The sequence below is a fragment of the Hippocampus guttulatus genome, chromosome 4, assembly GCF_054856545.1.
Source record: "Hippocampus guttulatus isolate MCC_2025c chromosome 4, RoL_Hgut_1.0, whole genome shotgun sequence".
NCBI classification, from domain to species: Eukaryota; Metazoa; Chordata; class Actinopteri; order Syngnathiformes; family Syngnathidae; genus Hippocampus; species Hippocampus guttulatus.
Window position 1 is genome coordinate 14667924 of NC_141264.1, and position 27621 is coordinate 14695544.

At 40.9% G+C, this 27621-nt stretch overlaps 1 protein-coding gene across 1 annotated transcript in view; it reads left to right on the plus strand.

Annotated features, from left to right (window-relative positions):
* Nucleotides 1-1369: 1369 nt before the first annotated feature.
* sema3e (sema domain, immunoglobulin domain (Ig), short basic domain, secreted, (semaphorin) 3E) overlaps nucleotides 1370-27621 on the plus strand; it is a 33549-nt gene continuing 7297 nt past the window's right edge. Inside the window, exons 1-13 of the mRNA XM_086109507.1 lie at nucleotides 1370-1951; nucleotides 19389-19549; nucleotides 19732-19791; nucleotides 20031-20150; nucleotides 21019-21112; nucleotides 21229-21345; nucleotides 21645-21787; nucleotides 21896-22010; nucleotides 23415-23484; nucleotides 23553-23697; nucleotides 25379-25604; nucleotides 26670-26761; nucleotides 27489-27530. Of these exons, the coding sequence (XP_085965633.1) occupies nucleotides 1816-1951; nucleotides 19389-19549; nucleotides 19732-19791; nucleotides 20031-20150; nucleotides 21019-21112; nucleotides 21229-21345; nucleotides 21645-21787; nucleotides 21896-22010; nucleotides 23415-23484; nucleotides 23553-23697; nucleotides 25379-25604; nucleotides 26670-26761; nucleotides 27489-27530 (1521 nt within the window). The 5' untranslated portion in view covers nucleotides 1370-1815. The remainder of the gene's footprint in view (nucleotides 1952-19388; nucleotides 19550-19731; nucleotides 19792-20030; nucleotides 20151-21018; nucleotides 21113-21228; nucleotides 21346-21644; nucleotides 21788-21895; nucleotides 22011-23414; nucleotides 23485-23552; nucleotides 23698-25378; nucleotides 25605-26669; nucleotides 26762-27488; nucleotides 27531-27621) is intronic.

Genomic DNA, 27621 nt, shown 5'->3' on the forward strand with positions numbered 1-27621 from the left:
ATAAAGTTAATGTTGTAAGGAAACAGCGCCATGTATTGATATAGTTTAACGAAAGATGTGTTGCTAAGTGTCAATCCGGAAGAGAACAATAGGTGAAAAATGTTTTTTTTTAATCAAAATTGGAAATCAGAGAGTTTATTTAAAGGGCATATGATCCAGCCAGAACCAACAGCACTGCTAAAACAACACAGTGTGAGAGTTTATCTGAGACTAGTCACTCGCCTCAATTAAGGCTAATAGGGCAGGCATTCTTGTTAAAAACAAACATTGATCTCATGTCTCATTTATCTTCTGAAGTCAAAACCCAAATGTTTTCAGTCTCCTGCATATACAAAAGAATTGGTCCAACACATTCGGATGGGCACTGCAGTTAGAAATTCATCCGTCCATACACCAGTGTGAATACAAAAAAAAAAAAAAACAGTAAACAACCGGAAAGTCACCAATCCAACAGTAGTGTTAACTCTGCCTGAAAGTGAACAACAAGGCACTCTTGTTAAAAAAAAAAAGCTTGCCCTGCCGTGACACCTTCCTCAAACATGCCAGAAATGCTCTGTTGCTGATGTAAAATGTCCAAGAATGCCAAGTTTAAGCACAACTCTTTGACAAGTTCATTTTCAAGAAACAAATAACTACCATTATAATTTAAAAGATAGGGCAGCAAAAGGGATAACGAGCATGAAAACCTCACAGTTGGGTTTCTAAAAAAAAAAAAAAGTCTTTAGATGGGAAGAGAGAAAGAGAAAAAAAATTAAGTGCGAGATCCTTGCCACAAGACCACCTTCCACTTGAAATTCCACGCCAACTGTGCGACAGTGTCTTTGTGGCACCACATACAGGACAACAAGGCAAAGTGTGCAGAGCCACAATATTGGCTGAGGCCTGTGTTGACATACTGAAGGCAGGAGTGTAAAAGGAAGTGGTGAAAGTGTGAGGTACACGGGAGAGGACAACCTGGCGGTGTTCCTCAAAGCACAGCTCCTCATCGGGACAAACGACCTCGCTGAAACCAGCTGCCCCCAAGCGACGAGGCACTTTACAAACAGTTGACACGGTTGCAGGCATTTTCTCCAGCCAGCAGCAAAGCAGTCATTACACAATGGCACGTGGCCAGATTGGTAGTGGTGCTGGCAATTATCTTTACTGACTCAGTTTTGAGGTGAGATTTGGGGATCCTCCCTTCCTGTTTGAGCAGAGCCTTACAGCTTCACAGCTTCACTTTGTTCATCGCGAGCGCACGCCCGGCGTGAGGCTCCCTACTCCTCCCCTCTCTTGCTCAGGCGTTCCTGCAGGGCTCCTGTCCAGAGATTGACTGACTCAGAGGACTCAAGTGGAAGAGACACACTACAGCGCTTTCTGCTTGCTGGGAAAGACTAATGCAATGCAGTTTTGTTGATCAGCTGTGTGGGATTCTCTCGCTATTTTTAAATTTTTTTCTTGCTCCCTTTGGAATGGGAAAAAGCGCATCCGATTCAACATTAAGGCAAACAAAGAGACGTACCAACATATGGAGAGCAGTAGGCACTGCAGCATGAAGGCAACAACTGGACCTCTCTTCTCCCCGGTGACTAAAAAGCAAGTGAGAAAATAATCAGCGCTGTCCACCAAGCTTGTGGGTGGATGCGGCCAGCAGACTGCTATTACAGAGAAAGGAGACTGTGAGGAAGCAGCAGCGCAAGCTGTGATGACGATCCATAATTGGACCGTTACTTTCAAGAAGACTCATTTTTCTTAGTTTTCGCCAAGATACTTTAGTAATCATTTTCCACTGATGCTCGGGGTTTAGCGTCCTTTGCAGGCTTTCCTTGTCGATGAATGTGGAGCTTGTTTCTTAAGAGGATGGAGAACTGCTTGAGGATCATCTTTTTGGCACTGATGATATTGTATTTGGTTCCGAACACAGTTTACACAGCCAACAGCGGTTATCCCAGAATACGGCTCTCACATAAAGGTAAGAAATGTGCAGTGTGTTGTCCAGTGCAATGGTTCCCAACCTTTTTATGGCTCGCGTACCAACCAATTTATTTTTCGGCATATTACGAGTACCCACATACTCATACTTTAAGTTTTGATGATTCTCCAAAAGTAGAACATTTTTATATCGTCACCATACTGTTACCTGGAAAATAATGTAGATTGAAAAAATGTGAATCAAAATGAAGTACAAACACGATTATACATTACTTTTATTGCATTTACCACAAAAAATAAATCATCATAAACAGGCGTTTAAACTTCAAATGTCAGGAATGAAACATTTAATTTATTTCTCATCAGTCACCAGAGCTTTCATGAGAGACGTGTATGTATGTAAGCGCTTTGTTACAGCTGCTGCTGTTGTGAAAGCCCTATACAAATCAGGATATATTGTATTGTATTGACACCACCCTGTTGTGATTTTGGAACGGCTGTGGCATAAGTTATTGATCTGGGGAATAGATTATTAAATGTTTCCAATTACACCCAGCAATGTGCTCACATACCCCCGAATGGGAAACACTGGTCAAGCATATGATTTTGTTTGTTGCCTAAGTGGCAGAGATGAGCAAACAAATGTCACAGAAAAGTTCCTGAAGTCCATCTGTTTAAAAAGCTCCTCATGTCTGAATCTGAATCTGAATGTCTCAGGGTGAAAATTAGTTTTAAGAGTGTTCCATCCATCCATCCATCCATCATGGAGACAAGATTACAGAATGAAAAAGAAATGAAAGAATGGTAAAGAGCAGAACCCCACTTATCGGTTGTGTGGCATTCAAAAATTCACCCATTCACAGTTTTTGGGGGGTGGGGGTGTTATCCTCCATTATACCTCGCAAATTTGCAATTTTCTGTATTGTGGCAAAAAAAAATTTGTTTTGTATTTTTGTGGCAAATCGCTGTCTACAAAACGTATGATATAATATATATAATATCCATCCATCCATCCATTTTCTGAACCGCTTGATCCTCACTAGGGTCGCGGGGGGTGCTGGAGCCTATCCCAGCCGTCTTCGGGCAGTAGGCGGGGGACACCCTGAATCAGTTGCCAGCCAATCGCAGGGCACACAGAGACGAACAACCATCCACGCCCACACTCACACCTAGGGACAATTTAGAGCGTCCAATCAGCCTGCCATGCATGTTTTTTGGAATGTGGGAGGAAACCGGAGTACCCGGAGAAAACCCACGCAGGCCCGGGGAGAACATGCAAACTCCACACAGGGAGGCCGGAGCTGGAATCGAACCCGGTACCTCTGCACTGTGAAGCCGACGTGCTAACCACTGGACTACCGGGCCGCCCCTATATATAATATATAATATATAATAATATATAATATCTCTATTGTATTGTTGCGTCCCTAAATGAGACGATGCACACGATAAATACACACAAAACAACGAGTTGCTCACTCAAACCTCTGCGGCCAAACTTCACAATTACTCACTCTGCTCACAGTCCCCAACTTGCTCATTCAATCGCAAATCTGATAACAGTAGTGCTAGATTTGTTAGCGACAGTCAGCAGAATAAGACGTATGCGCCTACGTCTGCACCTTCGTCTGCGTTGGCGAGTTTCACCAAACTAGGATTTAACACAGTATCAAAATATGTTGAATCATGAAAAGCAGTTCAGCGGAACATCACTCCATCTGTCTATGACCACCATGTTGTGATTGCTACTGCACAGATCCAGCAGTGTTGGGTCAGTAAAGACCAAAGCGCTAAGCACTGTAGCGCCAGCAGCCTACCAAGCAATTACAGTACTTTGCGATCAGCACAGACGCCTAGTGTTGCTCAACTACTGCGCTCTGCTCTGCAGTCAAATGTTCATAGGTTTACACCTTACTGAACCACGAGATCACTCAGCATCATAAAGTGAATTAAAAAAATTCACATGCAATTTATATAAATTCAGTTGAAGAAATTCTACATCATTGTGTATTTTATAGTAACACACAAAAGTATTTTGACAGTTCTAATGCTGCCAATTTAGTGCAGATGTGGCACAACAACACATTTGTTAAACACTACATTTAATAGAATTTTGCATCCACCATCTTGCCTTACGGTCTTCCAAGAACAAATAAAAACTTCTCAATAGAAATGGGGGTTTGAAAATGCTGGGGACTTCCTGTACTAATTCTCGGGCTACATCAAAGCCGACAGACATCCATCCATCCATTTATCCATCCATCCATCCCTCCATCCATCCATTCTCTAATCCGCTTATCCTCACAAGGGTCGCGGGCGTGCTGGAGCCTATCCCAGCTGTCTTCAGACAGTAGGTGGAGGCTACCCTGAACTGGTTGCCAGCCAATCGCAGGGCACACATAGACAACCAACCATTCACTCTCACACTCACACCTCGGGAGTGTTTCATTGACCTGCCATGCATGTTTTGGGAATGTGGGAGGAAACCGGAGTGCCCGGAGAGAACCAACGCAGGCACAGGGGAGAACATGCAAAGTCCACATGGGAAGAACGGAGCCAGAATCTAACCGGCACCTCCACACTGTGAGGTGGACGTGCTAACCAGTCGACTATCGTGCCGCCCGCCTACGGAAAATGCCTGTTAAAATTTCCGAGCAAGGCAATTGAAAAATCCTTCACTGATCCTCTCAGAAAGTTGAAGATTTCGGATTTCCCCATTGTACCCCAATTACTCAAGTAAGTTGGCATGTAAAGTGACCCATTCCACTGCTCACAAGATCAAACAAGTTGCAGGAAGAAAGGAAGTGAAATCCACAGCCGCCGTGAGTCACACTTGGTTCCGCAAAATGAAACCCCAGATTGTCATCTCAACGTGTTCCTCATAAGACTTATTCCTACGCTGGCATCCATATATTGCGTCGCTTATCCGTTTTCATCCCTTGATCCAATAAAGAAGCAGCTCCTTGTTTGTATTGTACAGCCATTAGGGCGGAGAATCCACAACAAGGCTGTCTTTAATTCCACAGTGGCGGAGGTAATTAGCAATGGGAATTGAAGTTAATGAAGGTAGATGTGCCTGCGTACTTTGTGATATGCATTACAAACGGTCTGGTTCACTTGGTGACGGTGATGCGGTATTTAGTCTTTGCAGAGTAAACACTGTCATTTTCTCACACATTTCTTTGATCGCTATAGCAACAGAGGGGTAATTCCACATAAGCCTGTTAGTCATAGTTGGATATAGGTGTGGAATTTGAACGGTCAATAACTTATAAACACAAAATGCTGCTGTACTTTTTTATAAGAAAAAAAATGGGAGTCAGTAGTTACATTTGTGAAGCAGTGCAATGTTTATTCATCTGTGCTGCATGATTCGTGTCGACTTTTGCATAAAGGTAGGGGTCGGGCAATTTTAAAAAGTGAGTGCAAGACAAGTACAGCAGCCCTCTATTAAAACAATGTTCCCTTCCTTAAATCAAATTCATACTGTATGCAAGTCATAACGTATCATCGAGGTTATCACAAAATTCCAGTCATATCAAATACACAGTAAGCATTTTATTTTAAAAAAAAACACTTCTAGGTTATAAATATAAACTAAACAAAAGAAAAACGTCAGTAACCGAGCATGATTTCTAGTGCCGCTGGTTTTTCGTACTGGAACCCGTTCCAGTTCCTGAATGCTATTTTCTATACCAAGTTGATATGATCAATATCTAACAAACAAAAAATTACATGACACAGTGTGTTACATAATGGGATTTATTTTTTTAATAGCTTTGATTTTTTTTCTTAAAGCACTTTCCCAACATCAAGTCAAACAATTTTCATTGCAAAAGAAGAATTGTACGTGTCAGGTCAGTGTCTAATTGGCAGTTTTTCTTCTCCTTCACAAAAATGTCTGCTTTCCCTGGACAAACAAGCCCACTCCTGGCGGACGGTGTTGTCAGAGTGGAAAATGTATACGCTCTGAAAGTGGGGATGATTCTTGCACACTAAGATATCTTGCCATCATGTTTGATAGCGTTGGCAGAGTATCCCTCACATTCCAATAACCTGCTCACTGGATTCACTTAAGTAGATGGCAGACCTCTGTAAAGCTATACCTCATCTTGAACCTTCTCTGTGATGCTGAAGAATGTTCTCGTCATATTTCAAATAGCTCCTCAAGGGCAGAGAGCTCTGGCTTTTCCTGGAAAGAAGAAGAAAAATCACAGTCAGGTTACATGCCATCGAGTTAATTTTGGTCTGAAATTGAATTTGGGAAGGCGGGGCCAGGATTTCTTTCTATAGATTTATTTTACAAGGCTTGCTCCCGCGGCTGTCCAGTCTTCATCTGCTCAGGTTAAGCTTTATCCGTTACTCTCAATCTTTAGCTGTCTTTTGATTGGCTAGCTACATCATTTTAAGATGGAGCTAGACCAGGGGTGGGCAAACTTTTTGGCTCGGGGGCCGCATTGACTTTTAAAATTTGACAGAAGGGCCAGGTCGGCACGAGCTATGGTACATTAAAAAAATAAACTGCATTTGTTGACAGTCCATATCAAACATCAACAGAACAAAAGCATGAAAGTATTAATATACTTTTTTTAAATGACGACAGTGTTGTTGATGACCTATTTTAGCCTGTGCATTTCTGCAGATGGGTTGTGATCAGACCAGTAGAAGGAGAGCGATACAGAGGTCCTAGGTGGTCGAAAAGATCCCACCCCCCCTCCCTGTGTTCTGCAACTTCAAGTCAATGCACCACCTGGCGGTGAAATGCCTGTCATTACAAGTCCAATTGAAATGAATGCAATCATTCACATCGAACCTTAATTGTGGACCGACCTTCGGCGGGCAAGATTAAAAAGACCAACGGGCCGGATTCGGCCCGCGGGCCGTAGTTTGCCCACCTCTGAGCTAGACTAATATCTTAAGTAAGCATTTCATGGATGCCAGTTTAGCTCACCACAATATGCACACACTGTATTAGTTGCAGTTATATTAACAAATAAAGCATTTAGTTGAATGTAAAGCTGTACCTGTTGAAATCCCAGACACGGCGCCATCGCGGGAACTCTTAGATTTAAGCAAAGTCTGGGTGGGAGTTTGAATTTGTAAAGGATGTGAAGTTCAGTCCCCAGTTCCGGTGGTGACGTTTAGCCTACTTATTCTTCAAATTTAGGTCAGGATCATAATGTGTAAGCACTGTGTGCATGGTATATGAAAGTCTCTTTGATCCACTGTTGTCAAAAAGGAAAACAGACATACACAAGCCTCTGCTCATAAAACAAGACTGAAGATCGCTGTCAGCTACATTCACATGCTCTTTAGTAAACAACCCAAACTGCAATGTCTGTCTTAGCTTCATGGAGACTGAGTTGTTGTTGTGTGTGTGTGTGTGTGTGTGTGTGTGTGTGTGTGTGTGTGTGTGTGTGTGTGTGTGTGTGTGTGTGTGTGTGTGTGTGTGTGTGTGTGTGTGTCTGGATCCATTGCTCATTGCTGCGGTCTGTAAGTGGATGCCTACTGTATTTTTTCCCCAAATTGAAAAGTCCCACTCATGCGCGCGGGGAGACCTGACCTTTTCATAAACTGGTGGCTTGGATGCAGTTCAGGGGAGTGCGCTGAGATGAGATCCAAACGTTCTCCCTCAGCATATAGAAAAATATTACAATAACATCTGCTATCATAACTTGTGTGGATGGATCCGGTGTCAGCTCTGCGAATGATGGACAAGACTAATGTGGAGGGAATATTTGTACTTGACAATTGGAGCGATTTACAAGATAGGCCGTCTATGTTTAGGTGGTGAAACCATCTCTAAAACAGAGGAGGGCACTTCCTAAACCGTCTGTCTCCCACAAACAATGCAGTCCCTTTTATCCTTTCCAAAGAGACTCAATAAAGTTAGGCGCCAATGAATAAACAAACAACACATCCTTTTGGGCTTCAGGTGCTTTTTCAGCTATTCTTATAAATGAGAGGAATATTAAAGAGGATGAATCCAGCTTAACGGCTTTTATTTTGCATCCAAAAAAAGTGAGATAACAAACAGTCGGGCTTTCACATCAGTCCTACCTAGCCTCTATGTATGAACTGAGTCAGTTCGGACAAGAGGCGAAATGTCTCCAAAGAAAATTAACTGTACAGTTGTGATTGATTCTACGCCCTGAGAATCTTTATACTGTACTGTCAGAGCACTGAAACCTTGTACGTGTCAACCTCTTGGACGAATAGGAATCATCAAGTTTCTGTCGGCTTCTGCACATGAATTCCTCGGGGCAGATCTGCATATCTGTATTGGATGACCTTGCGAGCAAGCAAATAATTGCATGCCTTGCATGTTCACGTTCACTGTTATCTCCACCCTTTCTTTCTCAATGTGTTTTGAGACAGATTCGTTTGAGGTAACCGCAAAACCGTAGACATTCCAAGTTTCTGCATCAATCATACCGGTGTACTAAGCAAACATCCAAGATTCCACACTGTATTTAGAGCAGAAGCTAACCCGAATATTTGACGAGGCAGCATCTAAACCTCCTCAAACGCTAATCATATCCTGCTCCTTACTTTCGTTTTTTTTTTTTTTCGTTAATTCACGATTTATTTTGGTCTACCTTCAACACTCTGAATTAGAAGAGCAATTGCAAATATTCGAGACTGCATTAGTTGTTTTTTTTTTTTTTTGCTCCCCCCCTCTCCCCTCCAAGAGTCATAAATTGCGATGATAATGAAACGTTTCACATGGAGCATCTGGCAGGGTTATTGCAGGCTGCCAGTTAGCTGGCCAGGCTTGGGTAAAGTAGCGTTTTACACATGTTGTCTATGACCTCGTTAATATGCTGCTGAAGGTTTGGTGTTTTTACTTTTACGTTTACGTTTTTACGTTTATTTACTCCAGCAGTGTCTTTGAATTCATTGACTGTGCACCCCGCCCAAAGGGCCACACAACAAATGGATGTCCATGTGACCATGGCAACACTAAGTCATGATGTCCTGCCGCGATATTTGCCTCAAACAGATATTGCACTCAGAAATATGCGACTCTAAGGCAGGATATAGAAATAATGCCGGCTTGTCACAAATGGTTTGGTCAGGGTCTTATACCTCATGTGCAGTTTATCTTTCAAGTTAAACGTTGCATGACATGTCATCAAGCAGAGTAAACGATTATGCTTGGTTACAATAGGCTGAGATTAGTCAGGTAGTAATTATAGTGGAATGAAGCCTGCCTGCCTGTCTGAGCTGTAATTTCAGACTTGCCACTGCCGACAAAATGACATGTAGCTTTGAAAATGATGAGGCATCCACTTTGCTCCAGGATGGGGAATGCCTCTGTGGCGTTCTTCAAATCAATAGAGGATCAGGTTTTTTTTTTAATTGTGATTTTTTTTTAATAAATACAGTATAGAAGATGAAGTGAAGTCAAATAAATTTGAATGGTACATGTTAACCTTCTGGCAAAATGGAAGTTTGACATTTGAATCCCACTTCCTAGGGATGACAAAGGCAAAATGATATATTCAGCACACCTCCCTTGGTTTACCTCTCTCTGCCTCATTTGTTTCTGTGTGTATCTCGCAACAGTTGCCCTCCCACTGTGTATGCATGTTCATTAATCAGGTGTCATGGGGGGAGGCAGCTGGTGAAGCTCCAATGTTCTGTTTGACCTTTTCCCCGTGAAAAAAAAAAACAAGAAGTGGACCATGGTGTGAAGGCAAAATTACCGCAGCCTTCACAGACTACATTTGCACTCCCAAAGAGAGCACAACGGTGTACAACGGCTGGTACCCTCAACTGGTTTTGGACCCTTGACGACTGAGTTTAACAACATACTTTTTGGCTGTGAAGAGGATAGGGGCATTTCACTTGGATTAGGAACACAAATTAACTGCACCTATCCCTGTTTTACAGAACATAGTGTACGTATGAATGAGGCAACAAAATGAAAATCTGGTGACTCTTACTTTTGGGGAAATCTGTTCTTTCGTCTTCTTTAAAAGCAGCCTAATGTAGAACTGGTTGAATCAATCTTGTATTTCCGCTTGATGACAATTTGTCTCTCCGTGACAATTTAGACTTTATTTAATGAAAGAGTGCCGCCAAGCAACCAATAGACTGCCAGGCACGTCCTGCAACACATAGTATATTTCCCTGTCATTCGCTTTGTTCCGAAGACTCAAAAAATGGTGAAAACGAGTTAGACGCTGCATGCTGAGCTTAGGTGATTTAATTACCCGTTTGACATTGGTCGCTTATTGCAATGAAAAATTCAATGCTCTCTTGAGCTTCGTTGAAACATGTGCCATATTTTCTGCACTATAAGGCACACCTGAAAGCATTCAATTTTCTCAAAAGCCGACAATGCACTTTATAATCCATTGCGCCTTATGTATGGACCAAGATTAGGATTTCTTGACATAGTATTTTAAATGTTCTGTTAAGAGCTGGAGCGGTTGTGAAAGCTCGATATAAATACATCTGTATTGTATTGTCTTCCCTTTAGAGTAGCTCCAGCTAGTGGATGCATAACGCAACTATCGTTACTTCTATTCTGTGCGCCTTATAGTGCGGTGCGCCATATATATGAAAACAGTTTGAAAAGAAGCCATTCATTGAAAGTGCGCCTTATACGCCAGAGCTCCTTATAGTTTGGAAAATACGGTACAGTAACTATTTATCGCGGTCAATGGGGACCAAAACCACCCGCGATAGATGAAAATCCGCGAAGTCACGAACCCCCCCCCCCTATATGTATATGTACATGTGTACGAGTATAAATAATATTTATAAGGCCAAATTTAATGGTATACATGCATGTTTGTAGTAATTAACATTACTTAATGCTGTATACTAATATATTTAAACATGTATAAGTGAGGTTAGGTTAGTGTATGAATAACGAAATACAGTAAACACATGTATGTAGTACTGTATATGTTGCTCTATGTGACTTGCTGTTCTTTTGCTAACTTTCACTGCCTCTCGCGGACTTTATGCAGCATTTTCGCTTTTTTAAAAAAAAATTATGAATATGTTTGAAAAAATCCGCGATGCACCAAGGCCACGATAAACGAACCGCGAAATAGCGAGGGATCACTGTAATTTGATTTACAACACACTGGTACAACTGAAAGGGACATAAAATGAACATTATCGTTTGTCACAGGAAGGCTGTTATCACATTCATTCTGGTTTGGACACTGACATCACGGACAAGTAAGAGATAGGTTGAAATTAGTTCAAGTCGTTTAAAAAAAAATGTAATAATTGGAATTCTACTGGGATGGGCTAATAATCTCACAATGTGACATCACCCACAACCACACGTACAAACACAAGCGAGATTCCTGAGCACAAGGTTGTTTGCCTATAATGGCAACCCACCGCAGACCCGGTGAACTCTGCAGGACACCACGTTTATGCTCAGGCCTCCAGAATAGCCCGAGTTTGTCTCATTCCACCCTGTCTTCAGGTCCTGTTTGTCTTCTAGCAGACATTCAGTCAGTGAGTAAACTCCATAAAAAGTTTGCTCATTTTAACTCTGGCATTATAAGTGGATGAAATGATGAGTGAAAGTTTGATTTTATGATCTCCTAGTTTGTGTGCCTCAAATCCCTCCACCCCGTCCGCTGAGAGACGTGCGAGTGAAAAAGTAGGTTGCTCACTGGCAAACACGTTGTAGTCTCAGTGTTTCCTTGCAAACTCCAAACAAATGCAAATGTTTATTTGGATTGAAGAGCTCCGAATCGTCTGCATCTTCTTTCACCGCATATCGGATGAAAGTGTCCGCCTTGGGGGGAAAGCCTTTTTTTCCCCTACGTACTTTCCATTTGATGTGGGATCCCGGCCAAATGTGGAAAACCCTCCGCCACCTCCTCTCAAGTCTCTAGCTAGTGGCAAAGAAAGTCCTCACTGGCTTTGGATGACAGGAAGCAAAGTTTGAGAAGGAAGCGCAGGGAAAAGAGATGCAGAAATCCCCTTCATTGCCTTTTCATCAGTTCAAGACGCGGCTACAGCTGCACATAATAACAGGAGAGACCGAGCAGTGTGATTACGGCGCACACCTGTTGTGTTTTAAATTAAGAGTGCGTCATGTTAATCATAGCAATGAGTTCAACGCACCATAAAACATTCTTTTGCTAAGCATTTTTGTCTTGGAAGGGAGGGAATTCCTGCATCTTTTCCCTTTTCTAGTTTGCCCCTATTTCTTTGGTTCATCCTCCATTTCTTTCTCATTGCTGTGTTTCATTCAGACTTCCTGACCTATTTCCTCCTGGCATCCTTCCCTTTCTTTTCAGAGTTTCCAGTTCCTTGCCTTCTTTTTATGAGGTCCCAAGCACCAGGCAGCGCCCAGACTCAAGCACTGTCCACATCATTGGTCTTTGTCCAAAACATTTGCCCCCGCATCGATTTCAACAATCAAAATGAATTGCAGTGGATCTCTCTCATATAGAAGGGTGGCAATCGAGTCATCGAGAAACATTGAAACCAGGACTAATACTCTGATACTCCCATAATCAGTCATCTTTTGAAATTCCGGTTCCCAGTTTCAAAACTCTGACCGCCGACCTGTAGAACCGCTCATGCCGCGGATCAAAAGTGTTGCTTAACTTCGTTAAAATAAATGGCCAATCTTTTTTTTTTTTTTAAAGGTGGTGCAATGACTTCTTTTTGTTCTTTTCCTCTATTTTCCTTTCTTCTTTAGTTTGGGTCATATTCTTAAGTCAGAAAAAGTATGCTGCTGCTGCACACTTTTGGTTACGCAGATCCTTCCAATCCACTGCCACTTAATGCACCTTCATGAAATGTACGAACTCTGGGTGGAGCAATGTTAGAATGAGGGCTTTCCCTGACAAATCTGCCAGTACACACAGTCCCCCAGAGACTTAAAGATGTCTTTCGTCCTCCCCACTCAAGAGGCTGCCCTCAGGAATATCGCCTCTTGAAGTTGAAACATCAGATTGCGTGTTTTGATTCAATAACCCACTTTCGTGCTTCGCTGGTGATGGCCGCATGACCGTGCGGATGTAGACTCATGCTGGTGTCTTGGCGTTTTTCGGAAAGCGCCGCTCACAACAACTGCTGTCGTTGTATTGGTGGCAATCATGAGTTAGAGTTTGAATCATTTGTTTTATTTATTTGACATATGTCTTGATATCCATTGAAGTGATGCGCTTGCATGTGCGGTGACAAGCACTCGCTTTTCAACAACTGGAACAGCTCCAATTATACATTCAGTCATGAGCATCGTCCTCTGACTGAATTACTTTTATTGCATTTATTAAATATAGAATGCAAAGACGCATACGCCAATGCGGTCCAATCATCCAACAAAAGCACCGTTTCTTTTTCTGGTCAAGACATCACACTCTCGTCACCATTCTTGGTGTAAAGCTCTCCCCTCATATGACCTTTGGTATTCACAACAAACATCTGAACAACACCTGTTTCGTCCTTCTCAAGAATATTTCCAAGCTCTGCCCTTTAATGTCTTTTGCTGATGCTGAGAGACTCATTCATACCTTTGTTGCCTCCAGACTTGATTACTACACTAGTTTGCTCATTGGTATTCCCCCCAAAAACCTACCTAACATTAATCCAGAACACTGCTGCCCGGAAACTTATGAAAGTCTTCAAACATGAACACGTCACCATTGTTGATCAGAATCTCCAATGGCTCCCCATAACCTCCAGCATTCACTCGAAAATGGCAATCCTCATCCACGTCTGCCTCCATGGTAATGCCCCAATCAACCTCAAAGACTTCCTCACCCTGCACACATCCTCTCGGCACCTCTGGTCTCGTGGCACCAACCTCCTCCACCATCCCCAAACAAATCTACGAACCATGGGAGGCAGGGCGTTTACAAAATTCCACGGCCCACCGCATCTGGAGCAGCCTTCCCAGAGCATCTAAGGAATGCTCAGCCTCTGGACTCTTTTAAAAAGGCCCGAAGACTTTTTTGCTCTTTCAAGCTTGTCCAAACTTCTGTTAATACAGTTTTATTTTCTCAGATTTATTTTTAATGTTTGAGCTGATTTTTAGCATGTTTTGTAGCACTTTGAGACTTTTGATGATGAAATGAAAAGTCCTTTGTAAATGTGATGTAATGTATTATTATTATTATTTTTATTATTATTATATTACACCTCTCTGCACTTTCAAGTCCCGTTTAAAACACACCTGTTCAGGACTGCGTAAAACACTTCATTCTTCCATTTCCCATGTTTTGTGATTTTATGTTATGTTTTTATATAATACTTCTCTTATCTATTTTTATATTGAACAGTATTTCCTCATTGTCTGTACAGTGTCCCTGGGTGGCATGACAGGCGATTTTTAATCAAATAAAAAATGAATTATTATTATTATTATGCCCCTTCAAAGTAGCCTGGTAGCTGAGCCTCACATAATCACTGGGGACGATCAGTATATAACTTCCGGATCCATAAGCAAGTTATTTTCATATTTAAAGTGGGATATATATTCCTTTCTTTGACCCCTCACTTGATAACATTTTTGTACTTTCATCCCTTTTTTTCTCTCCCTTCGTTGTCCATTCATTTCTTGTTATGATATGTTCTTGAATGCAAACACTTTGTTTTTCTTATTTCTTCTTTCTACCCACAATCTTGCTGCTGTAGACTGTAAATTTCCCCAGTGTGGGACAAATAAAGGTTGTCTTATCTTATCTTATCTTATTCTTGTTAACCAAAATTTTTATGTGTATATGCATAAGCATATGTGTGTGTGTGTGTGTGTTATTGTTTATCTTACCATCCACAGTCTGGTTTCATGAAAGAAAATTCACACATGATCAGATCAATGCCCAGCACAACCATACTCAAACAGGATCAAGCAACATTTTGCTGAGCATAATGTACTCCTGTATATAATTAAATTTTCTTTGCGATTACTTCGATTTTTTCTGACTACCTCAGAATCTCCTTGAGCTCATTCTGCTCGCTAGCTAAAAGCCCATCAGAGTGATCAATTCTAACCGACGGCCGACACCATTTTTCAGACCTCATATGGCTCATTTGTTCAATTCATGTAAGCACAATGACAAAAAATAAATAAAATCTCTTCACTCTTCACAATTCTAAATGTTGCTTTATACTTTGGTTGCTGTGTGGTGAATGTAAGGATTTTGATTGATGTTGACTGTAAGAATCGAAATGTTTTTTTTTAATTATTTTCGAATTTGCATTCAGATGTATTGATTATTTATTCTTTAAATATGTAGTCAATGTAAGTAACTTGCGCCAGTGTATCAAGGTCTAAGAATAAATACTGTAACCATGTGAAAATGCCAGAAAAATCACAGATCTCGAAATTTCCCCCCGGCTGTGGGGCTGGCCACGGGGGTGGCCAAAGAATGACATGGGGTAGCCACAGCCACAACCGAGCCACCATGTACCTCCACCCCTGCCACTTCTTTGTTTTGCTTTACTTGTCTTTCTCCGTGTTCGTTCATTTCAGTTTCTTGCATTGCTCATCCTTCTCTTGTTCCATGATCATTTCACCGCTTTTTTCCTGTGTGGGTACGTCATTGGCAATTATCCCATTGCTGTTATTGAACAAGACACGTGAGAAGTGGACGAGCGAGCGCTTTTGGCACGCGTGCCGTTTTAGGCTTCACTTTAAATAGCCGTCAATGTCTGTCACCTGAATAAATGCTAGCAGATTTTGACTGCACAACAAAAAAGGAGTTCCTTGTTTTGTGAGCTCGACTGACACTCAAATGTCAGAATGGAATGCACTCTTTCAGCCAAGTTCCATCAAACTGAGAAGTGACCACAAGAGGTGCGAGTCTGCCTGTGTGCTGATTAGATAATTACAGGGAGCGCGTATGACTACTTGCCACACCACCCAAAATCACTAGCACCCAGCAATTCCAGACCCAGTGCTACTCAAACAAACAGTTCTTGTTTTTCCAACATTTATTCCTTAATCGCAACAAAGTACTACTTGCACTCATCTACTCCACTGTGGATACCTAATCCTATTTTAAACAAATGGTGATGGGATTTTCCTGTGGTTAAAATATGAAAATGGGATAAAGGTCTCCTGCATCTATGCCCATGATCAAGTTTCACTAAAATATACAGACGATAGGAAAGAAAATCCAGCAATTAGCCCATGCAGCCTCAGCAGGTAGCAAGACCTCAGAACAAGATCCCCCATTGTTGTGATCCAGATAAGTGAGACATTTAGTGCAAGTACAGCACATTAACCAGAGGGTTTCTAGGTGCTTAATGCTCACTATTCTAAAATGACCTTGCTCAAATTGACATGGATTATCGTTCTACCAGAACAATTTAATGGATTAGAAACACATCCGGCAGATCAGTACGGAAGCTACGGTCAAAGTTAAATATGTCAGGGTGTTTTTACACCGATAGTAGAGTCGGGGTTCTCGGGTTGGCTTCTGATTCGCCCACCCGCAAAGATTTTGGATTCAGCATCTAATATAATATATTTCAAATAGGCCGATAGTATGGGTTGGGTAATTGAAAGAGGCAACTGTATTATTTTGCTAGCTGTTTTGATACTGTATCTATGCACCAGCATTAAATATACTCCCAGCGGGGAAAACACTTGTCAATCCCTGAAGGGTTGGCCATCGGAAATTTGGGGGACAAAAAATGTTTGTACAACACCACCGCTTGACAGTGATGAAATATGTCATGATGTACTGTAGATGCTTCTATTTTTGGCTGTGTCGCGATATTTTTGGCAACTTTTTGTGAAATCATATGGTGACTTATTTTGTGAAGTTATTTCACACAGCTCCACCAAGGCCAACACTCTTTTTTGTGTAACCCTGCATAACATGCACTCACACCAGAACGGAAGTAATTAAAATCCATTTATTGAGTGCTGGTGTCTAAGGACTGGTCATGGCCCGTGCTTAAATGAAATCCCTTCCTGCCAGTGAAAATGATTTAAAATTTAACACATACCAGGTCACCCATTTTCCCTTCACATGGACACCTGGTTCAGGCCTTTTGGGAACAATGAAAGCTTTATATATTTGTTAATTCAGTTATTTCAAACAAAGGGCTGTTGAGACTCGCAGGAAGCACGTTGGACTCAGCATCACTTCTTTTCAATCTCTTCACCTTCAAAGTCATGGAAGTGTTTCTGCTGATTTTCACCCTGTGCCCATGCAGCACATGGAGAGCATGTTTAGCGGAACGGCCTGTCAAGCTTGATCAGATCATCCGACGCACGTGCGCACGCATCCACTTTTGTGCATATTGAACACATGAGCGGCGCTCCACTCAATTTATGCAGTTGGGAGTGTTCTCATCCACATGTATGCTCCTTCCCATACGTTGTGAGGTCCAAAACTTGCAAAGATATTGCACGTTGCCAGAAAATTGACATACACTGTATATTACACCTACAACCAAAGTTTCTGCAAATTTTCCATGGAACCGAGCATTCACACAAACTCCCTGAACATTCCATGGTGAGCAATGTCAATCAATGTCACGCTCGCAGCTGAAAGGGAACAATGCCTACAATGCCTTTTTACATCAACAAACACTTTTCCATAACAGTTTGCACCTGTTTAATGATCAGTAACTTTCCATCGGGTGAACTATAAAAATACATCAATGTTTAAACTTTCCCCAAGTTTGGTAAACCAAGACCTCGACCAATCCACGTTAGCATAAAATTCTACCGTCAAAAAAATAAAAGCAACTCATTCTCCCACTCCTTAATAACACACCATCATACTGCATAGCTTGGATTATCGGTGTATGACTGGCGGATTCATGCATTATGTGACACACTTGAGAGCAAAAGGGTTTCCACATGGGAGGAAGTGACAGGATATAAAGATGCCAAGAGTTATAGCAAAGGGGTAATTCTTCGGGGGAAGATGTTGAATTTGAAACATGTGCCACATATGTGGAGATGTGACCCAGGCAATCCTATCTATCATTCGTATCTGTACACTCGTGAATCATATTTCACCGACGTGGTTACACACTGTGGGTGCATGTGTGTGTGTGTGGGGGGGGGGGGGGGTTCTACCAGATTAAAAAAAAAAAAATCATTACTATAAATTGCATATGAGATTTTAAAAAAAATGTTTAAGGGGCATCGGTCATAAACAAAAGAACTCTCTGGATGATGTATCATCGCCAGCTGTGATCTAATATAGTCACAATCAACTCAACACAGCTTTATTTACAGAGCACTTTGCAGCAGGAAGCAACAAAATAAAATGTTAAAGTAAAGCACTTACTCACCAAAATTGACGAACAGTAATATAATAAAAGAACAGAACCCATTCTCTTTTATTTCCCATGTGTTCATGGTCCAGACATACTGTATAGCCACTGAGGCTTTAACGCTAACGTTCCAAAAGATGGGCCACATTTACAAGTTGGTATTCCTTGAGGACAGATATCCATCTGACGGTAGGAGGTGAGTGAGATTAACCATTAAAAGTCAAGTTCCATTTCACAGTGTCATGAGCTTCGTGGGCTACAGTTTTATTTATTTATTTATTTATTTTTACTCAGAACACAGCCACCCCGAATTTAAATTTTTTGGGGCGCACATTCTAAATTCATTTGTAGAGTAAATATTCACGTAAGAGAGGTGCAAGAGTGTGACATGAGAGCCCAAAATTTGCAATTGAATTGGATTCGTCCTGACTTGGTTGCAGGTAGCGTTGGTTCAGGTTCAGCTTAAAGACAGTGTAAATCTGAGCATAAACGGTTGTCTGTCTCCATATGTACTGTATATGGGGGGGAAACGAGGCACTGATACTCCTGTTAGCTATCATTCGTTGTTAAAGTTTTGCCGGGTCGGACATGTAAACTTTTTTGGAGTGGTGGCCTTGTCAGATGCGGTATATTGATGATATAATGCTTTATGTTTTGGTGATTATTTCATTTGTAGCGTATTTGTACTCTACAGTTGCATCCATGGGTATGACTGCTTGTAACTTCGTGAGCAGAAGTTTGCCCAAAAAAAAAAAAATCTGTAGATTTACCAGTCGTTGGAAATTGTACTCGCACTGTCTCCAATTTTAGGGGCAGCCTTGATCCCTGAATTATATGTCAAACAAATACAGACAGCAGAATTACACAACCAATGAGATGACTGGGAAGTTAAAAAAAACAATTTTTTGAAGCCATTTCATGACATTCCAAAGTGTAAAAAATCAAATAAAAATATTCAGCAAGCGACAGTGTGACATCTCAAAAGGTCACAGTCATCTTCGATTGAAAGTCTTGTATTTTAAATTGCACTCATCACAAAAAAAATTTTAAAGCGTGAATCTGTGATGTAGTGAATGGATATTGACAGAACAAGGCTATTCATTCTTAAATTCAATCAACCATATATAACCTGGGCATGGGAACTTTTGCACTATTTGAAATATAATACAAACCGCCGATGCAGCGTTACCATAATCATATTTGTTAATCCTCAGTGTCTCGTGTTGATATTATTGCGACAGAACTTTGGCAGTTAAACAGGACGTGGGTGTTCCAGGGCAATGGAGTGCCTCTTCAGCCCCAGACCATGCTGCTGGACGAGGGCCACGAGAGGCTTTATATCGGGGCCAAGAATGCTCTATTCTCCCTCAGCCTGGACCAGGTTAACACGCAGCACAGAGAGGTAGTCTCGAGCCAAGACTAATGAACTCTTAAACCCGTAACTGGATCATGTGACCTGCTTGAATGTGCATGTTCAAACATTGAAGTGGTAGTATTTTGACTCCAAGTATAAAACTGAAGTCATACTTTGAATAATGCCAATAATTGCCGTACTGTTCTTTTGTTCTCTTTACCATTTTCCAGATCCAGTGGGCCAGTTCTGAACTCCAAATAGAAGAATGCCTGATGAAGGGCCGGGAAAAAGTATGTCAATAAGTACATATTACCGAATTGTATTGGTAAATCACCACACGTTGAGTAGGTTATGAAGAGTAGCGCAATCAAGGTTCCAGCTCACTGACCTCTGGTTCACCTGCCCTATTGACATGATTGATAATGCAGTAAACAGCTGGCATTTTTCCATGACACTTTTCTCCATCACACAGCCCCATGATGCAATGTCGTCACCCCCCGTGATGTATTTGTCCAAATTCTTCCAACAGATGGAGTGCGCAAACTACATCAAGGTTTTGCAACAGTACAACCAGACCCATCTCTTCGTCTGTGGGACGGCATCCTTTAACCCCATTTGCGCCTGGGTACACGTGGGACACACTGGAAAGGTGAGTCCTTGCACTACTGAGCTCCTTAATCTCCACTTACCAGTAGTTGCAGTTGTCTATTTTGGGTGCTTCATTCGCAGCTTGCATATCTTATGTCCAGTTTCCATTAAACAAGCAATCGAATATCAAAGTTCTGTGGCATGGTGCGACAATGTAGTAAACAAGTATCCCTTACAACCAGGTGGTTCTGAGGTCAAATCTCGGCTGTCAAATTTGCTCCTGGACCCTCTTTTTTTCCTCTCCACATTTCAGAAAAACACAAATGATAAATGAATTAAAGGTGTGAACGTGAGTGAGGGTCTTGTTTGTTTGGTGAGTGGTGAACTGGAGCTGGCCTTTGTTACAGTCATTTGAGGGGCCGTATTCACAGCACAGCGGGCTTCCAGGATCACATAAATCAATGACAATTTGGCACCACCGGTGATGGTTGGAAAAATACAGGCTGTGAATCAATGGTTTTGTTTGTGTGAGTGCCACCTGGATTTCAGAGCTTCGACATCAGTAGTGTTGAACTCATATTTTACACACACACACACACATATATATATATATATATATATATATATATACACTCACACAAACACAGACACACACAATACATTAAATCTTTCACATCAACTGCAGCTGTAACAAAGCACTTTTTCAACATAAAATATCAATAATACAAATTTTAAAACTATTCCTACGTACGCCTTCTTGTTAGAAGTGGTGATATATAACTGACCTTTATGATGGCTCATCCATCACTTTCTATCCACAGTTCACTTCTTCTACATATGTTCCAAATCACACAGCTTATTTTTAAAATATTTTTCTGTACGCTTGGCCTTTGATGTGTAACAATGCGCGTGTGGTTTTGTGCTGACAGGACAGGCTATTTACTCTGCTAAAGGAGAGCATTACAAGCGGTAAAGGGCGATGTCCGTTCAGCCACAAGAGTCCCTGCACTTCTACACTCTCAGGTCAGTCAGAACAAGAGCTAAAATCTCAAGTTTCTTAGAGATTCAATGCCGCCATCTTGTGGTCATGTTCCATCATGGATTCATAAGAAGTGTTGGTGCTTGTTTGTTTGTTTCAGGTGGAGAGTTGTATGTCGGCCTCTATACAGACTACTGGGAGAACGATGCTGCCTTGTGTAGACTCAACAACCGCACCTACACGCGTACTGAGAGGGACGACAGGCAGCAGCTCAACGGTCAGTTGATATCCATCCGTCCATTCATTTTCTGGACCATTTATGATGTTCGAGGGGTGCTGGAGCTTATCCCAGCTGACGTTGGGCAAAGGTCAGGCTACACCCTGGACCCGTTACCAGTCATATGTAGACATAAAGACAGGGGCAGAAAGCCCGCAACATTCACACCTTCAGAGTGAGAATTGTGGCTGTCCAACAGGGGGTGTTCGTGGTGCACAATACCGAGAAGTGCAGACAACAACATACCTTGATTTACTTTTGTTCCAGCAGAAACTAGTTTCACATTTGTCTGTCTGCAGAACCGAGATTTGTCGGTTCAGCGGTTATTCCCGATAACGACGACAAAGATGATGACAAAGTTTACTTCTTCTTCACCGAACGTGAGGTGGATGCAGAGGGGCTCTACAAGGCTGTCTACACCCGTGTCGGACGAGTTTGTGCGGTAAAGGATCTGATATATTGTTGTGGCTTTTTCTGGACAAAATCCATCATAAAGCCAAAAGTGTTGAGAGTGAGGTCATCCATCATTTGGTGTCCTATCATCTCTCAGAATGATCAGGGAGGACAGAGGATGCTGGTAAACAGATGGAGCTCCTTTCTGAAAACTCGACTCATTTGCTCTGTGGCCGGACCTGATGGCATTGATACTCACTTTGATCTACTTGGTGAGGACATGTGGTTTATCTCATTGTTTTCTAGTTTAGACAGTACCTATACAAGTTACAAAGTTGGGAGATGTACACAGAAGCACAACTACTGACATAAGTACTCCTTGATGTGATTTCACAACTAATTAAGCATTTGATCAAAATGTCAAATACGATTACGCTAAATATTATTTGGGCAAATGCCCGATTTGGATTAATTACAACTGCTTCCAGCACAGAACAAAATAAAATCACAAAATGCCAAAGGGTTAGGCATCCGAACATTTTATAAAGTTTGTTTTTTTGTCAATTCAAATCGCAAAATCCCAAATGGATGAGATCTATAAATAACTTAGTTTGACATCAAATCTACATTTACACATCGAAGAAACTGTTTTACTTTCAACAGGTATACATACTGTATGTGTCTGAACAAACATTATACTTTTGTGTCAGATTTAAATGTCCAAAATTAATAATCTAGTTATAACTAGCTAAAACTTGACGAGCATTACAGCTATTCAATTGCACCTGCATACAAATTGCTCAACTTAAGAAACAAACGTCTAATGATGGAAAGGGGGCTACAGGTAAATCTCCAATGGAAATTGCTGCCAAATGCTGACTCTTTATCTGATTCAGATTAAATATACTTTTGGAATTAAAAATCTGTTGTCTGTCTCTTATCCGAATGTTTATATCATCTTAAACAAAGTTGTTACTGGTGTAACCTGTTTTTTGACTATTTTGTGTGGATTTTTACAGTGCAGGTCAAAATGACCCACAACATAACCAATGTGATTTTTTTCCAACATAATATGAGGGTTAAACTTGGTACATCATTACAGTACATCTATTCTGCTACTCCTGCAAACAAACTGCCCAACTCTGGAGACACAATGTAATGTGGAAATGGGTCTTTTTTGACAATTTTAAATTGAAATTGCTGCCAAATGCTGACTCTGCATCAGATCCAGATTCTTTTTGGAGGGTATTAAAGCTACTGCGCTTACTCACTCCAAACAAAAAGATCAAGTGTTATAAGTATCTGAACATGGTAAAGATCATATTTGACATTTAAATTGCTGTCAATTGTTTAATCAGGATCAGATCCAGATTACACTTTGTTTGATATTAAAGCTCAAGTCACAGAAGATACAAACTGATTTGAACATCTGAAAATCTTAAATGGCCAGTTTCATGTTCACGGCCTATTGATGTCAAATTGACAACCTGGATCTGTTCCTTATATAGATCCAACTTTAGATATTACAGCCTCTCTTATTACATAACATCCTGAAGAGAACGTCTGCCCTGTTTGAAATATCAACTGCCTCCAAAGCCAAATAAACAGAGAACCTGACACAGTTATGCTAAAGAAATTGTTCTCTTGTCCAAAATAAATTCTGACTTGTTTTGCAGAGGATGTCTATGTGTTGAAGAACAAAGACGGGAAAAACCCAGAAATCTTTGGCCTTTTTAGCACAACGAGGTGAGGAAGACAATGTTTCTTTTTCATGACATGAAGTCAAACTGATCACTCGAAGTCTTCTTTTGCAGTGCCGTGTTTAAAGGCTATGCGGTGTGTGTCTATCACATGGATGACATCCGAGCCGCATTTAACGGACCGTTTGCCTTCAGAGAGAGACCTGAGCATCACTGGACACCTTCTGAAGATAAAGTCCCCTACCCACGGCCTGGATCTGTAAGTCCTGTTTGTTAACTGAGTTTTTGATAACCTATCTCTGACTTAACCGCTGCCATAATGAGGACAAGCACGAAAGAAGATGGATGGAGTGACTTTTTAACTTTTTATTTCACTCTAATGTTAAATAGAATACTGTTTTGCATCCTCACACTGATTGGTTTGATGCCTTGACCGTGAATTTGCAGGTTCAGGTTAAATTGTTGACAATGACATGGAGATCTGAGTGTCATTTGGACAGTTGTGCTAGGACAATTGATAGCTGTGTAATTGCTGATCTAATGGAAGCAGGTACAAATTGAACACTGGGGGTCCCCAAGATTGACTCTTGAGGAACCTCACTCACAAGTCATAGCCATTTTACACAGTTACCAATTTCAGCAAAGTACGTCTTGTCCTCAACATAGGACTTGAACCAATTTAGAGCAGTAGCAGAGTTTCCCACCTCGTGTTTTAATCGCTGTAATAAGATCACACAGATGACTGTCACAAAGGCAATGCTCAGGTCCAGCAGAACTAAGCCTGAGATTTTACCTGCATCTGGGTTCAGGCCGATGTCTTTTGCCACCTTGATCAGAGCCATCTCGCTGAGACAAATATTTATTTTGTGCATGCAAATACTTCATGTTTTTTCTACTTTCTTCCCTCCAAATTTTTCTGTTGTAAATTGCGAATTCCGCCATTGTGAGACGAACAAAGGTTTCCTTATCTCATATTATCTTAAAAAATACAACCATTATGAAATGGTCGACAGCTTTTATAAACCATACATTCGACCTCTGGAGTGCCTGTCCACTCCACTGAGTTTGAAATTAAACAATCAAGGAAATATTTTTGTTTGCAGCCTATTTCAGAATTTTGCTGGATCAAAATAAAACTTTACATAATACGTCCCTCACAAGTTTCTCCATCCATGATATATCAGCTTGGCAAATCACAAAGGTATCATCTCAACACAAGAATATCAGAGTACAGATTTAAACCGTGAACCTCAGAACTGAGTCACGTGGGCTAACTACTAGGATCCGCTAAATTAACTGAAACGTGTCATTTGATGGCTGGTAAAGAAGTGCTACATCCACAAGGGTAAATACTGGTACAATTCATGCCAATACTGTCTTTTCAAGGGCTGGTGTCCAATTTGCAGTTTACGCTCGCTTTTATAGACTGCACAAGAAGCTACTCTCTGAACTCCGCTGTCAGTCAACATGGTAACCAAAGCCTCTCTAAGCAAGTCAGAGGTACACAATCAAAACAGGCTGATTTCAGAAAGGTGAAAGAAGAGGGTGACTAGCGTGCTACAATTGTTGATCCTTGGGGTATTTTGGTGAAAGCAAGTAATAGATGTGTTATTTAGACGACTGAGAATTATTTTAATTTGTGGGGGAAAAAATACTTCATATATCCTTGAGGCCTGTTGACTTGATTCCAAAACCACCGCAATTTTACATTCACAACACATGTTTTTCTTTGACTGATGTCATTGGAGTGGAACATCACAGTGAGCATGGAAAACTCCATGCTGAATGTAAGCAACCTCCATCAGGCCATGCCGTGCCGCGGGCAGCCGCAGTCAGACCACAACATACCAGCTTGTTGTTATCCACACAGCAAAACCGTGCCAAGGCAATTAATTACCTTGTCTACTTCCTCCGCTTTAAATTTATCATCTCCTTGACAGTGTGCCAGCAAAATCAACGGTGGTGGTTTTTCAAGCTCTAAGGAGTTTCCAGATGAGGTTCTGCGCTTCGTGCGCTCTCACCCTATGATGTATCGTCCAGTTCTTCCGCAACATCGCAGGCCGGTCTTCCTGCAAACACAGCCCAGCAGGAGAAAGTTGACACAGATTGCGGTGGACAGGGTTCAAGCCCAAGATGGACACTACCATGTTCTCTATATTGGGACAGGTACCGGTTGTTCTTTTTGTCAACACGCATTGTTGAACAGCTTTTTAGTTACCGTAATCTTGTAAGGACCACTTTTTGTTGTTATTGTTGTTGCTACGGCTCTTATATCAGATACAGTATATATTTATCCATGTTTTCAAGTGTGAGTGCAGATTTTCTTCATTCATACGAGCAACATGAAACAATCCGACCCTGCATCATCATACCATCAAACGCTAAGATACAAAAAAGAAATAAATAAAATAGAATGACAGTAATAAACAATAGTATTCGTGTCACGTTTGTGTGGTGGTGGTGGACCCCAAAAAGCAGGCAGGAGGGAGGAGCAGGGTGTATTTGAAGAAGTGTATTGATAAAACACAGAAAACTAAATCCTAAACAAAGTCATGAAAACAAAACTAATCCAAAGTAACAAACAAACACCTTGGCAGAAACTAACTATCAATAACCAAAACACTACCAGAACAAACATGACAGCAGCAAAGGAACAGCAAACAAACAAACATGACAGTAGCAAGAGCAAACAATGACCCGACACTGAGTGTTCGGGCTGAGAGTCCTTTTAAAGCCCTAATTACCTATGACCAACAGGTGTGCAGCTGCCGGGGGAGCCCTACAGTGCCACCTGTTGGTCCCTAAACCGAATCATGACAATTCGAAAGAATAAGGTATATTGCATTAGCCATTAAACAATATGATTTTAGTATGATATTGTATGTTACAGTCCAAAGTAAAAGGATTTTATGTGATACAATTTCGTATGATACATACTAGACAATAAAGTTTTTTTTAATAATGAAAACAAGACACAGTACCAAATAAAAGGATATTTTATGACACTGTATGAGAGGTACCTGGTACAATACAATTTAGCATCATAGGTAAGTTGCGAGACTATAGAATTTGGTATGATCATGTATGATGCCGTACAAAAACAATAGGATTTGGTATGATACAAACAATCCAATTCAGTATGAAACGGGAATATTGTTCGGTTTTATGTTTAATGGTAGGATAGAAACGATTTATTCGAAACAATCCATCATTGCTGCCTTGTCCCTACAGATGACTCTCTGGTGCTCAAAGTTATCACGATCTACAACAAAGATACCGACACAATGGAAGAGGTGCTGCTGGAGGAGCTGCAAGTGTTTGAGGTGTGAACATGGCAACACTGTAGTTTGTTGTAATGTGGACCAGATCTCGATTAAACATTACCCTTGTACACACAAGCAAACTTTGTTCATATTCTAGTGGCATAAACATCGGAAATTGAAGGGGAAAAAAAGGGGCGGGAGGTCAGGGGTATAATATCAAATATAAATTGTTCCCAAATGTGCATTTGCATCAGATTCAGATAAAACATGACATTAATAAAAATAAATGGACATTCCATTCATAAATGACTTACCTTTTTCAAATTTAGGATTAATTCAATAAAAATCAGAACACCAACCATCCCACTTGCGTTTACACAGACGGTGACTGAACAAGAATCAGTCCAGCAAAACAGATTTTGCTCTTACAAATAAAGAGTAAAGTTTGTTCAAATCGTATCATATTCGGGAGAAAAGTAATATATCTTTAATTTTTTGTTTTTTAATAAATTGTATAAAATTAATCTACTGATTTTAGTTAATGGTCCTGCAACTATAAAAATATACATATGTTTACATCTTATGCACGTCCCCTTTGTTCAAATCGTATTATATTTGGGAGAAAAGTAATATACCTTTGTTTTTTTTTGATAAATTGTATAAAATTAATCTACTGATTTTAGTTAATGGTCCTGTAACTACAAAAATATACATTTGTTTACATCTTATGCACGTCCCCATGCTATTAAGGCGTTGACACAGCCGTCTGTCTTTTTTTTTCTTCCAGGTTCCAGTGCCAATAAAAGAGATTATTATATCCCCTAAACGGGTAAGACTGAGAATCTATGAGCACTTTGTGTGACAACAAAACCTTTACGTTCCCTGTGCATATTGGCTATTAAAATTCAGCATTCCTGCAA